The 13,039-nt window shown below is 55.2% G+C and overlaps 5 protein-coding genes across 5 annotated transcripts; 2 read left to right on the top strand and 3 right to left on the bottom strand.

Moving 5' to 3' along the window:
* Positions 1-178: 178 nt before the first annotated feature.
* Positions 179-1,563, bottom strand: BO97DRAFT_51461 (lipase family protein). The gene is made up of 3 exons (XM_025700873.1): positions 1,248-1,563; positions 1,023-1,194; positions 179-967 (listed from the first exon to the last, which is right to left on the bottom strand). Exons 1-3 carry the CDS (start codon positions 1,327-1,329, stop codon positions 310-312), a joined length of 912 nt encoding a protein of 303 aa, XP_025551789.1. The 5' UTR covers positions 1,330-1,563; the 3' UTR covers positions 179-309.
* Positions 1,564-3,626: 2,063 nt separating this feature from the next.
* Positions 3,627-5,630, top strand: BO97DRAFT_477674 (GMC family oxidoreductase; the record flags this gene model as incomplete). The annotated part of the gene is made up of 3 exons (XM_025700571.1): positions 3,627-4,089; positions 4,141-5,361; positions 5,413-5,630. Exons 1-3 carry the CDS (start codon positions 3,714-3,716, stop codon positions 5,628-5,630), a joined length of 1,815 nt encoding a protein of 604 aa, XP_025551788.1. The 5' UTR covers positions 3,627-3,713.
* Positions 5,631-5,702: 72 nt separating this feature from the next.
* Positions 5,703-7,267, bottom strand: BO97DRAFT_405255 (LIP-domain-containing protein). The gene has a single exon (XM_025695149.1). It carries the CDS (start codon positions 7,227-7,229, stop codon positions 5,943-5,945), a length of 1,287 nt encoding a protein of 428 aa, XP_025551787.1. The 5' UTR covers positions 7,230-7,267; the 3' UTR covers positions 5,703-5,942.
* A 2,796-nt stretch (positions 7,268-10,063) lies between these two features.
* Positions 10,064-11,688, top strand: BO97DRAFT_344413 (FAD-binding oxidoreductase; the record flags this gene model as incomplete). The annotated part of the gene is made up of 3 exons (XM_025691733.1): positions 10,064-10,201; positions 10,251-11,469; positions 11,555-11,688. 3 exons carry the CDS (start codon positions 10,064-10,066, stop codon positions 11,686-11,688), a joined length of 1,491 nt encoding a protein of 496 aa, XP_025551786.1.
* A 206-nt stretch (positions 11,689-11,894) lies between these two features.
* Positions 11,895-12,927, bottom strand: BO97DRAFT_413997 (uncharacterized protein; the record flags this gene model as incomplete). The annotated part of the gene is made up of 3 exons (XM_025696323.1): positions 11,895-12,125; positions 12,203-12,571; positions 12,667-12,927. 3 exons carry the CDS (start codon positions 12,925-12,927, stop codon positions 11,895-11,897), a joined length of 861 nt encoding a protein of 286 aa, XP_025551785.1.
* Between the last annotated feature and the right edge of the window lie 112 nt (positions 12,928-13,039).

Genomic DNA, 13,039 nt, shown 5'->3' with positions numbered 1-13,039 from the left:
GTTGATGGGTGGTGATATCCGGGGCCGCGAACACACCAGCCAAAACCTCCGTCCGGGAACGGAGATTTTGTTCTACCCGTCACCAGTTGGCCCCGATTCAGCGTAGTCATTTTCAGTAACGCCTAGCAGTTATACTCTTGGGCCAGTGAATACGTGGAAAATAAGGGCAACCTAATGATATCTGAGTCCGCATACTAGCGTGACTGCAATCATGAACTAGCAGGAGTGACTAAAGGACGGAGTATATAACTATTACAACAAGTCCTGGTATCAGGTCCGAAAAGAGAAAAGTCTATATTCATCGCGCCCTCAAAACGGAAGACCTTCTCCCTTGCAACCATCCGCCCGCCGGAAATACCATGAATGGTCTGGGAAATCCGTCAGCAAAGGCAGGCCAGTCCCCGTGTTGCCAGCAAAATTGACATGGCCCTGGTACACCTCCACATCCTGTGGCCGGACGGTGACGTTGTTCCCCGCGGAGATATGGTACTCGGGGCTGATATGGACGTAGTTCATGATCAGCAACGGCAACTTCGGGACGGGGTCACTCGTGTGCGTGAACCGGTAGTTATTCCCCTGGTCGGTGATGAACTGCGCCAGCTCCTCGTTGCCCACCCGCGGCGATCCGTATGCGTACACCGTCAGCTTGTGGCCTCTGGAGCGGAGGTCCGCACCCGCAAGAGTCGCAATGGCGGCGCCCAGGCTGTGTCCGACTAAGACGAGGTCATAGTGGCTATACTCCGCCTCCAGGTCTTGGAGTTGCTGGATCACCCCGTCGCGCACCCCTGTCCAGGCGCTCCAGAAGCCGAGCTCCGCCCGACAGCCGGTGCAGAGTTCCGGGTCCGTGAAGAAAACGATTGCGTCGGTGATCCAGTTGCGGATGGAAAATGAGCCACGGAAAGAAAGTACCACGTGCTTGTTCGTGTGGTCGATTGCGACGAAGCCAGCCGTGTCGGTGAGGGTGGTGCTACCATGCAGGTGCGGTTAGTTGCGATGCACAAAGCTGGTAGTGATGGACTCACCCTGAGAAAGCAAAAGCGATAGTGGTGTTGGTGGCTTCTACCTCCGGACATCCGCTGTCCAGACAGCCAACCTTCGTTCCGGCTGAATTGGGATCATAGTTGTTGGCGCAGTAGGCCGCGTTGGCGTACTGCACCCAGAATGTGAAATCGCTGAGCTGATTGAGAGAGATGTCTGGTTCAGTGTCAGTGACTGATGTTCGGCTCGTTAAGGAGTGTCTGCAATACCGCGTGTTTGAAGAGCAGGATAGGCCTGGCTCAGAGGCGCCAGTACCGACAAAACAGTCAGAAATCGAGCAAGAACGGTCATCTTGTGCGTTGAAGAAACTCCTAGGGACAGCACAGCAGAGCACAGGGCGGATTTCCTGTCCCTGAAATAGGGACAGAGCCGGCGCTATTCAACTTGTTAACTCTGACCACGTGGGATTCTTCAGGCTTGGGTGCAGTGATAATAGCCGTCATGCTCGGAGAGTCAGACTTAAACCAGCCAGCATTGGTCACGACTGCACCGCTTATCCTAGGGCCGACGGAAAGTGTGCGGTAGTAGTGAGGCAGGCTCGGCTGATGTCCAGGGCTCCAGCACAACTCGCCGGAAGATCACTCTAGCATCACGTCGAGACTTTTCTATGAAGTATTAACCAACATGTTGAGATGACTGACTTGAAAGACCTTCCCAACATGGAAAGAAAGTCTGGAGTTTGATCGGTCCCAACAGGCTTGAACAAGGGTAGGAATAAGTAAGAACAAGCAAGGGTGGAGTTCCTGCGATCACGCGCGGAATGCGCGGTGGATTTCAGCAGAGCCTTTTCAACACCAACTCAAGAGATTGGTATTTGTCTTGGCCTATCTGGCCAGGAGCATCTCAAATTGACCAATTAACTTTTGAGCTCAGCCGGTTGGCACAGATCGCTCTTGAATCCTGCAGAAGTGACATCCGGAAGAACTGCCGTGAGAGGAAGGCATTGATCGGAGATGTCCATTTTTACTATTCGTGTGGCCTCATCACAGTGGCTTGGTTCTTGTCTCAACATGCAGATAGCCAGTCCCAGTAACAGTGTTTTGTAGCCGGAGGAAGACAGCGTTCATGTGGAACTTCAAGTCGACATTTTTGAGGTCCAAATTTGAAGTTGTAGGGCTTGGAGGTCATGTGTCGGGATGGTCCATGTTTGAAACCCCGCAAAACGCCAGAAATTATGCTAATGGCTGCTCCAGAAGAACAGCAATGACGGATACTACGTCTCACAAATTATGCTGACGATTTATCGTGTCAAACTCGCCTCCAGCCATTATCTAACAGGTTGTAGTCCCGGTGATGGCCAACCGCGGCTCTCGTCCGGGGTTGCTGAATGCTTGTCTGGCACCCACACAGTACAGGCCCCTGATGCAACCACGCAGGCAAGTTATACAATGATCCGATCATGGGTGATTCCAGATTGCTTTGGTGCAATCTTGGATCAGCACAACGAGGTATGCAATACCAGTCTCTGTCCGCTGAACAAACATTCATGATGAGCTCTGCGTTATGCTTGAATACAGATGCCCAGTGTGCATGCACTAGGTGCCAAACAAGGTAAGCGAGCTTTGTGCGCCCAGATTCCGAGTCCTTTCTCATTAGCGCTCGATCCAGTCTCAAAGCATTGTCACCGCGTTACACAGGATTTTCTTGGGGACAACATCATCATATGTCTAGCTCCGTCTAATGCCGCCAGCATAAGCACCCAAAAAGCTCCGATGGACGGAGTATTGGCAAAGCTTTTGGCATTCGTCGAGCGGAAATAAGGTTTGAATGCTGCCTAGTAGATTCGCAAGAAGTAATGTGCAGGTGGGGGTCCTCATATAGCTGAGGTCCAATTGCTTTTTTCGGAAGATGTCTTCATGTGACAGAACTCAAAAGACCGTGAATACCAATGCTTTACTCGTTCGAGGTTAGCATTTCCTCAACCGGCGATTATGAGGCACACCGTGTTAAGAATATCGCCAATCGTATTTTGCCCGAGAATCCCCCGACGATCAGAGATTGGCGACAATGAAAGTATTGAGACAACCTCAATTTATCCGGACCGGAGTGAGTCGCGATAAATCGGCCAGTAAAGTGTGCACTGTAAGTTATCTTTTCTGGCAAGTCTCTACCAAATTCTGGAAGAAACTACTCCGAACTCCGAGCAAGATCTTACCTGAAGATTATCAAGCACGGCAGCGTCTCCACCCGTCGTGTGCCGTCCCTGGCGTGGCCCATTTATATGACGCCAGAACAGGGGAAGAGGACCGATGGAAGTCTGTGGAACAGATGACAAACATTTAGTCAGGCAGGGAAAGAACACCCTATACCCTTATCAGCATGCAATGGAGACTAATCTGCGACTTTCGAATGGACTGGACCCTGATCGCCGAGAATTACTGAACTCCCACCCGCGCCGGCCCGGACACGGCCAGCCAATGCCCTTCTCGGCATGCCGAAATCCAGTGGAGATAAGCCGAATGCCATGGCTGATCGATAAACTTCGCTTCACCGGACACTCGTTGTTTCAACGTTTTTGGCGTTCTTGGTCCCACTTGATGGACCTTCAGCGGAAGAGCTCCGTGGCTGACAGATCCTGTGTGGGCATCATGGAGAGACCGGACAGCAGCAACACGGAAACAAACCGTCCCTTCTCACGGGTATAAGACCAACCGGAATAACGCTGGGTGAAATCCATGCGAAGAGCATCAGCAGGTACCGACTTCACCATGTTTCGCCCGGTCCTCCTTCTCAGTGCTGTGACGGCAGCCTTGGCTTCTCCCATCAAACACGCTCCCAATGCCCAATACGACTACATCGTGGTCGGAGGTGGTACCAGTGGCCTGGTCATTGCCAACCGCTTGTCGGAGAATGCTAATGTCTCCGTTCTCGTGATCGAGGCGGGTGACTCTGTGCTTCACAATCCCAACGTGACTGCTGTCGATGGGTATGGACTGGCATTTGGCTCGGACATCGACTGGCAGTACCAGACTGTCAACCAGACGTATGGAGGCAAGTCGCCGCAGGTCATGCGTGCAGGCAAAGCCTTGTCGGGAACCAGCGCTATCAACGGTATGTTTTCCTATACTTGCAACTCTGGCACCAGCTGATGTGACGGCGTAGGAATGGCCTACACGCGCGCCGAAGATGTGCAAATCGACGCCTGGCAACAGATCGGCAACGAGGGCTGGACCTGGGACAGTCTGTTCCCCTACTACCTGCAGAGCGAGAACCTGACCATCCCCAGCCGCAGCCAGCGCCTGGAGGGTGCGACCTTCAACGCCTCCTACAACGGCGAGCAGGGTCCCTTGACGGTCGGGTTCGGCGCGATCCCGGCCAACAACCTGACTGCTACGCTCAACGCCACGTTCCACGGCCTGGGTGTCCCCTGGAGCTACGATGTCAATGGCGGTAAGATGCGTGGCATCAACATTTACCCTTCGACCATCAACCTCGACGCCAACGTGCGCGAGGACGCCGCCCGCGCGTACTACTGGCCGGTCGCCTCGCGTCCCAACCTGCACCTGCTGCTGAACACCTTCGCCAACCGCATCGTCTGGCGCGGAGAGGCTCGCAAGGGCGATGTTACGGCTGCGGGCGTGGAGTTCTCCTCGGCCAACGGAACGACCACCGTCGTGACCGCACGCCAGGAGGTTATCATCTCGGCGGGATCGCTCAAATCGCCTGGTATCCTCGAGCTGTCGGGAATTGGCAACGCAGCCCTACTGAAGAAGCACAACATCACCGTGCAGGTCAATCTGCCGACCGTGGGCGAGAACCTGCAGGACCAGACCAACGCGCACACCGAGGCGGCGACGTACAGCGAGCTGACCGGCACCAAGTACGTGGTCTACCCCAACGTGTACGACGTCTACGGAAACGAGACAATATCAGTAGCCCAGGCCATCCGCAAGCAGATCGGCCACTACGCCAATGCGACGGCCGAGGTCAGCGGCGGCGTGATGAAGGCCTCGGATTTGAAGGATTTGTTCGAGGTGCAGTACGATCTCATCTTCAACCAGCGCGTGCCCATCGCCGAGATCCTCTACTACCCCGGTACTGGCGCAACCCTGGCGTCTGAGTCCTGGACTCTGTTGCCGTTCGCTCGCGGCAATGTGCACATCGCGTCTGCGGATCCGACCGCCATGCCCACGATCAATCCTAACTACTACATGTTCGATTGGGACCTGGACAGCCAGATTGCCGTGGCCAAGTACATCCGGGACTCGTTTGCGGCGGCTCCGTTGGGCCATCTGGTCAAAGGGATGGCGACTCCGGCCCCTGATGTTGTTGCACAGGATGCTTCCGATGCGGAGTGGAAGGCGTGGTTGTTCGACGGAAATTGTAAGTGATGCATAGGCGCAGGGATTATGTATGTGGCTAACTGAACAATAGATCGCTCGAACTTCCACCCGGTCGGAACTGCCGCCATGATGCCGCGTGAGAAGGGTGGCGTCGTCGACACCAAGCTGAAGGTGTACGGCACGACCAACGTGCGCGTCGTCGATGCCTCGGTGCTGCCTTACCAGGTGTGCGGTCACTTGGTCAGCACCCTGTACGCTGTCGCGGAGCGTGCGGCGTATCTTATCAAGGACGAATCGGCCTTTTTCTAGACGGATCATTGATAAACTGTACGAGTAGGAGCCAGCGGTGTCGAGATAGACCTTTTTAGTATAATAGATTTTCGCATTGCGTTGCGTTTCAAGCATGATCGGCGTTTAGACCACCGGCACAACACCGAAGCCGTGATTAACTCAATCTGAAAGATTGCTGAGCGTCTTTGCAGATATGCCAAATACACTTCATCATTATAGACCATAGTATCCATCACCTTATAAGTACAACCACCGCTCACAATCACCATCATTAGTATATATAACTCCGCTGACTACTATACACCCCCTCGCCTGCCCTTCTCTAACCTTCTAAAACACCGAGCTGGTGATATTGACCGTGACATTCCGGAACGTGCACCCCTCAGTCTTGTACAGACTGGCGTAGCGGCCTTGCAACACAGCCGCAATAAAGGTCGACGCAGCGGGATGGCCGTTAATCGCCTCGGCCGAATGCCCGCCGACGGTGTTGCGCTCGTACAAGATATTGGCGCCGACACCACAGTAGCGGGTAAGAAGAGCATCAGTGTCGCGGATGGGGCTGACCTCGTCGTGGATGGCCTTGTAAGCGTAGATGGGTAGCTGCGGCACGCCGTGGTAACCCATATAGCCGTCGCGGTTGAGGGCGCGCTGGACGATGGGATCAGCAAAGGCGGCGCTGCCATTGACGAAGTAGTTGAAGATGTCCTGGCCGGCGAAGACAAGCTGGGCCTGCGCCAGCGTCAGGTCGCGCGCCGCCAGGAACGTCGTCCGGTTGTACGGCCCCGTCGCGTGCAGCTGCGACACCAGGAACTCGTACGTCTCCGGGTACTGGCTCGCCAGGCCCAGGACAGCCTCGGGCACCAGCCCCGCCGATAGCGTCCCGCTGACTGTGTCCAACACGCTGGTCACGTTGGGTGTGAGTCCGCCGAGTGCGGCGCCGGCGAGTGTCAGCTCCGGTGCGTATTGTCCCTGTAGCTCCGCGGCCCATTCGCTGGCTAGCGCCCCGCCGCTGTAGCCCCAGAGCGCGGTGCGTGTGGTCGCGGGTTTCACGGCGTTGAAGACGGTGACGCGCGGGTTGCTCGACGAGTACAGGATGCTGCGGATCGAGTCCAGGGTCGCGTGGCCCGACTGCACGCCTGCCGTGAACGATGCCAGCGGGCCTTCGTAGTCGGGCACGTTGACGAACCAGCCTTGGCTGAGCGCGAGGGAGATGTCCACCGGTGGCGAGCTGTACATGGCGTAGCTGGGGCTGGCGTCGAGGTCGTTGGAGTCGTACGCGATTTGGTAGGAGAGCAGTGAGGTCAGGTTGTCGCTGCCGGTGCTTGGGGAGTTGGGGATGAAGACGGTTGTCACGGCCCAGGTGGGGTGGTATTGGCTGTTGGTCGTGCGGTAGACGACATTGTATGCTGCGGACGCGTTGACCAGTGCGGTCAAGTTACCCGGGGCTGGGCGCAGGCGCAGAATGGTTCCCGGCAGTGTGCTCTCGAAGCCATTGGGGGCGCTATAGAAGGGATCCTGGCTTGGGGGAAGGACCACGGACGGGCTGGTGGTAGGCAGCCCGTAGACGACAGGGAGAATACTCCCAAGAAGAGGGAGGAGGCGAGCCGGAAAGAGCATGGTGGTGTGGGGGGGGGAGGGTGGTGAGAGGGAAAGGTGGAACAGGTGGGAAAAAAGAGCAAGCTCCGTGGACTAGGGAAAAGAGCTGCGTTTATGTACGCTGACCGACAATCTTAGGTACGGCAGGATCTAGTAAGATTTAGGCGTGCAAGATCGTGTCTGTCAGCAGCACGCTGAGTGACATCAAACCTCGTGTCGGGCAGCCAGTGGAGAAAATCCCTCGGATGGTCCGGATCAGTCGCTTGCCTCAGGCCTCGGGCGGCCTCAGCCTCTTTCTGCTGGGAAGCCTGCTGGTTTCTGGTGTAGGCCGATGCTTATTATTGCTTGACATGGTGGTTAAGCGGGTCTACGAGTCAACGAGGGCCACGCCCGTTGGTTGTCGGGGAAGTGAAAGCGCGATAGTCTACTCCGTCATGAGGGAAAAGATAGCGATCAGGGCTCCGGCCTTCCCGTGACTCCACTCCAGGCAGCCTGCCTTGGAACTGTCCGCATCTGGATTGGTAATTATGTCATTTCACCACATTGTCGCTACATTGGAAAGAGTGAATTCATGGAACGACAAATGAGAATATTAGTTGGACACCTTAGAATTGTTAGTTGGTGATCAGAACAATCGATTGTTTGCCTGGACGCGCGACAGAGCCTGAAGAGCACCTCATCCAGGCGAAGTGGACCCCCAGCCTGCGTCGGGCTTCTAGAAAAACTGAACTGCCCGGAAGAGTCGGCTTTGATCCACTGGAGAGCTCACTAGGCCGCCACTCAGCGCCCGGTTACGAGTTCACCCATTGCGATACGACACTCGGTCAATTACTCGTAGTGGTGCAAAGCAATTGATGCTAAGCCTGTTCCTGCGAGGCACGCGTAAGCAGCTGTATTCTTCACTCAATTATACTTTTGCCGCAGTGCAACAGCACGAGCTCAGCAATTTACTAAGTAACGAATGGCCAGCGAGGTGATCCCACCTGCATATGGTGTGATAGCGCTAGTCTTCTCCGCACATCCTCCCCCGCACGCCGGTCTTCCTTCGTCGGTGTTGCCAGGATCGTCGACAGCTCCTCGGAGCTTTATCCCGGTTTGTCTGGCACGTGAAGTGATTTCCAGCACGCATCTTGAGCTAGTCTCAATAGACTAGTACTCAGTAGCTCATGGATGGACAATTGACCTGGGTTTCCTGGTTGTGGGCATGCGGCTGTTTATCTTGGCGGATGATCTTCGACACGAGGATTGCCTACCGTGAGGTTGCCTTACATGAAGATCACACTGTCTTGGTGCTCTGCATTTGAGCATTGCGCGCTCTCAATCCCCTTGGAGTGATTAATACAGCAGTTCGGCGAGAGGGAGTCCCCGGCGATACAATCCGTGTTCCTGTGTGTGTCCGCGTAGAGCCGAGTCCCGAGCGTTCCGAGATGGCCGTGGCGATGCGAACCACAGAACCGCTTCTAACTGCACTTATTCAAGGTTAACTTCTCATGGCGTTGGGCAGTTTGATCTGGGAGCTCCTGAGTATTTGTGTTCCGTTTCCAGGGGCTTGTGCTCTCCTGGGCGAGATCTCCGCGTTTACTTCAGCAGAATTGAGAAGACTGAGTGAACAATTGACAATGCAGGCCTCCCATGCACCGCAGCGACAATGTCAAGGTGCTTCAGTCCCGGAGAGAGTTGCATGAGCAATGTCTTGATTGAAGCAACTCACTCCTTTCCGGATGCGACCGTGAAGAGTGACTCTCTCGGTGCTGCAAGGGGGCAATGACTGTCCGGAATGGACGGTCGAATAAGCATATGCTGCCTCGGCTCTCGACGATCACGCTGCAGATCCAAAGATACCCCGAGAGTTGAAAGGTAGCGAGCCACCTTGAGGGTAAGGTAGGGGAGTTGATAGAAGACAGGTTTGCCAGGTATTCTGGCTGCGCTGGGCCTTTGAGTGGGACTTATGTAGCCTTTGCAGCCTCCATGCTTCCTGCCAGCGCACGAGAGATCGACTCGTGCTTCGACGTGGTTATGATCGGATTACTGAATGACTGGCACATCTATCGCGGCTTCTGGCGCAACAATCCAGCAATAATTCATTGATCGATCAGGCAAGTCGCTGTGTCTTGTGCTGCATTGTGATTGATTCACTGCCACAGATAAGGGCGAGGTCCGTGCATACTCGGTCGGGTGAATATCGGGTTGGGGAGTAACCGTTGACTCAAGTAGGAGAGACTTTCATTAACAAAGTTACTGTAAATGAGCTGCTGCTGGCACCTTGCGACCTAAAATCCTTCTGCTTCATTCTCGGTTCGGGCGAAAAAGAGAATGGAGTGGTGAAGTGATAATCAGTATTCTTTGCTGTCACGTGACACATCTCAACAACCTCAACAAACCATCATGATGAAGTCAACCCGGATTCGACTTGCAGGTCCCTCGTGTATGTAACAAGGAAGAGAGCCCCGAGAAAGAGAAAGACAGAAGTCAACTACATCATAGCTTGAGCCTGCAGGGAAGTGTGTGCAGCGGATTAAATAAAGAGCTCGCGTCCAAACACGGGAAATCCCGGTCTGCCCCAAGATTTTCGCCACCCCCACAGAGAGAGAAGAAGAGTGTCAGACCACATCTTCACCCGATAGCATGATCTGCCCAAGGTTGGGACTGACCTGCCACACTGCCCAGACCCTGCATTTTCTCGGCGCTGACCTCACTTGCCTCCAGACCACGGTACTTTTTCTTTGCTACGTCTTGTGAGGCTGCTAATGTTGGCCCCGCTCGTGATTATGACACATTGTCTTCAAGGGACTATAATACCTCCGACTTAAGCCCTCCCCGACCCTGTCTCACCAACCCATCCATTCAACCCCATAATGCCGTTCTTACCACTATCTCAAGTCCGGAGTCTGAGGAACGAACTCGACGGGACAAATGCGGAGATCTCCACGTGGGGATGCGAAGGCTACGGAGACAATATCAAGCAATGGAGCGACTCTTGCGACGAAGACGTGGTGAGTCTGCATCCCCTCCTCCGTCCATTGACTCAACTGACCAGAGCAGGGCGCAGTGATCAGAGTGACCTCGGCTCATGAAGCCGCCATCGTCGTCAAATTCGTCACCTGCCATCAGATCCCCCTCGCAGTACGAGGCGGGGGCTACTCGACGAGCGGCAGCTCCACGGCTCGCGGGGGCATCGTCTTGGACCTCGCCAAACTGCGCAAGGTGCAGGTCGACCCCGTATCTCGGGTGGTCACGGCCGAAGGCGGAGCGCTGTGGGCAGACATTGATGTCGCCGCCGCCCAGCACGGACTCGCCGTGGTCGGCAGCACTCTCAGCCACATCGGGGCAGCCGGGGCAACCCTGGGCGGTGGTTATGGGTGGCTGACCGGCCAGTACGGTCTCGCCATCGACAACCTGTTGTGGGCGAAGGTGGTCCTTGCCGACGGGAGGGTCGTGATCGCGTCAGAAGACCATTATCCTGATCTCTTTTGGGCGATTCGCGGGGCCGGCCAGGAGTTCGGGGTGGCGGTTGAGTTGGGCTTTCGGGCTCATCCGCAGCGGAATTCCGTTTATGCCGGCACGCTGCTTTTCTCGCATGACAACTTGTCGGCGGTGGTCGACTTCGCCAACCACTTCGAGACGATCACCGACGGGAAGCAGGGCCTCTGGTTTGGGTCCACGATGGTGCCCTCGATGACGCAGTGCTGCATCTTGGTGGTGGTGTTCTACAACGGGGACCAGGAGGCGGCAGAGCGCTTCTTTGCGCCTCTTCTCTCAGCAGGTCCCCTCGTGAATGGAGCAGGGATGATCCCTTACGACAGTCTGAACGGCATCCTCAACACGACCGACACGCTGAATCGCCGGGGAAGCGACACCGAGGTCAACATCAGTTACCCGCTGGAGAACGCCATGGGGCCTCGGAAGAGCATGAGAGGATCCAATGTCACGTTGCCACTGGACCTCAACTTCGTACAGTCGGTATACGATGAATTCAACGGCGTCTTGACCGACTATCCGCAGACCAGGGACAGCCGACTGCTTGTTGAGCTTCTCCCGAATGCGCAGATACAGAAAACTCCGCTTAATGCGACCGCCTTCGCCAATCGCGGGCCTTACTACAACGTCAGCTGTCTGTTCCGGTGGTACGATCCGGGCCTAGATGAGCGCATCCGCTCATTGCAGGCGAGTCTTCTGGAGCGGATCGCGCTGGAGGCGGGCATCAAGAAACCTGGTCATAGTCGACCCACGCAAGGCACAGGCATCTATGCAAATTATGCTGGTAAGTCTTTTTCTCATAGTTTCTGATGGCGGAGGATATCGATGAGCAATCTTGGATGCGACGGCACGATCTAACCACTATATAGGGCATGAAGTATCCACCGAGACCATTTTTGGACTCAACTATCCCCGGCTGCAGGAGCTCAAAAAGAAGTTCGACCCCCATAATACATTCAACAAGTGGCACCGGATCAGGGTTCCTCAGAGTGACCCTCGATAGGACTTTGGCCTCGTGCAGCCACATCGATGATACAGAAAAGTATAAACTGGTTCTTGGGAGGGAGGGACGGGGCAGGTCGCGGTTATCAGGGCAGTGTACTCTACGGCGTTCGGGACGTGCATGCGCACCGGAACTGGTTATGGTGTTAGTCATGTGGTATCATTAACGAGTCATCGAATTATGAACTGAATTTTTACGAAACGCAATCACTGGCCCTTCTTCGTTCTCTCACCCTGGTCCGCCTCCTCGCATGCCACCATACGCTCGTGCGCCAACTTCGCCAGCTGACGAGTATCCAAGGCAAATTGATCAGCCTCCCCCGTAACAATGTCCGCAAACAGTTGCTTCCACAGCGTCCACCGCTCCATACTCCACATCTCCGTCAAAGGGTCCGTGACAGTGTTCCTTCGCTTGCACTGCGCGTACACATACTCGCACTGCAACAAGATCCACTCCACCCCCGCGGGCAGATTACAGGCAATCCGCGCCGGCTCATCCGGACAATAAGACCGACCTCTCGGAACGATATCCTCCAGCGCGCAGAAGGACGCGCAGTCCACAAGATCCAGTGCCGTGTTCCGGGCAATTGCGACTGGAAGTTGCGCCAACGGATGTGCTTCTCATCGGTCGTAAGGTGAGCCTCGTCTTGTTGTTCATGTTTGGTGTGGAGGTAGGCGCAATCTTTGGACGAGGTGACATTAGTATTAAGAGGCAGCACACATCCCGCAGCAGAGGAAGAACAGGCCAGGTAACTCCCGTCGAAATTCATCTGATATCCCACACCAGTTCCCAACCATCGGCCACAGTTGGAACTTCTCGAATGGCTCGGAAGCATTTCCAGCCCCAGATACATAACATGATGCAATGGCATCGCACGTAGCGCCTCTAGGAATGCAATAAGTCGATCTTGTCCTGGATGCCTGGGTGGAAATGCGCTGCATAGTCGTGCGATCCAGCGGAAGATGTCGTGGGTCTGACCATCGGGCCATCCTGCGACCTCGCGGATGTTGGTAACGCCACTGGCGACTTCCTCGGGGGTGAGTTGGAAGGGGTTTGTTGGTTGCGAATGCGATTGTAAGACGCGGTGAACTCCTGGGTGAAGACAATGTCGAGTTGGTGGGCCGCTTCGGACGGGGTCAGCTCTCCGTTGACCAGGTTAGCGAGAATGGTTTTGTAGGCTAGGTCGTCTTCGTCGTCCCAGTCCTCGTAGAGGTGTAGAGGTAGAGGAAGATAGCACATTATGCTTTTCTGATTCTGTGCGTTCTGCTGTTTCCAAGAATGGAGGATGGGCGAGGGTGAGAAAGAAGAAGAAAGAGAAGAGAGAGGGTGGAAGCGTTTGAAGCTGGAAGTA

Source organism: Aspergillus homomorphus, assembly GCF_003184865.1.
Source record: "Aspergillus homomorphus CBS 101889 unplaced genomic scaffold BO97scaffold_16, whole genome shotgun sequence".
Classification (NCBI taxonomy): domain Eukaryota; kingdom Fungi; phylum Ascomycota; class Eurotiomycetes; order Eurotiales; family Aspergillaceae; genus Aspergillus; species Aspergillus homomorphus.
The sequence above is the reverse complement of the archived record's forward strand: the minus strand, read 5'-3'. Positions and strand labels throughout refer to the sequence as shown.

Coding starts and splice junctions, on each gene's coding strand:
- BO97DRAFT_51461 (XM_025700873.1), bottom strand. CDS start 1,329: ATGACCGTTCTTGCTCGATTTCTGACTGTTTTGTCGGTACTGGCGCCT. Junction 1,195..1,247: donor TCCTGCTCTTCAAACACGCG/GTATTGCAGACA, acceptor ACACTGAACCAG/ACATCTCTCTCAATCAGCTC. Junction 968..1,022: donor ATCGCTTTTGCTTTCTCAGG/GTGAGTCCATCA, acceptor CCTGCATGGTAG/CACCACCCTCACCGACACGG.
- BO97DRAFT_405255 (XM_025695149.1), bottom strand. CDS start 7,229: ATGCTCTTTCCGGCTCGCCTCCTCCCTCTTCTTGGGAGTATTCTCCCT.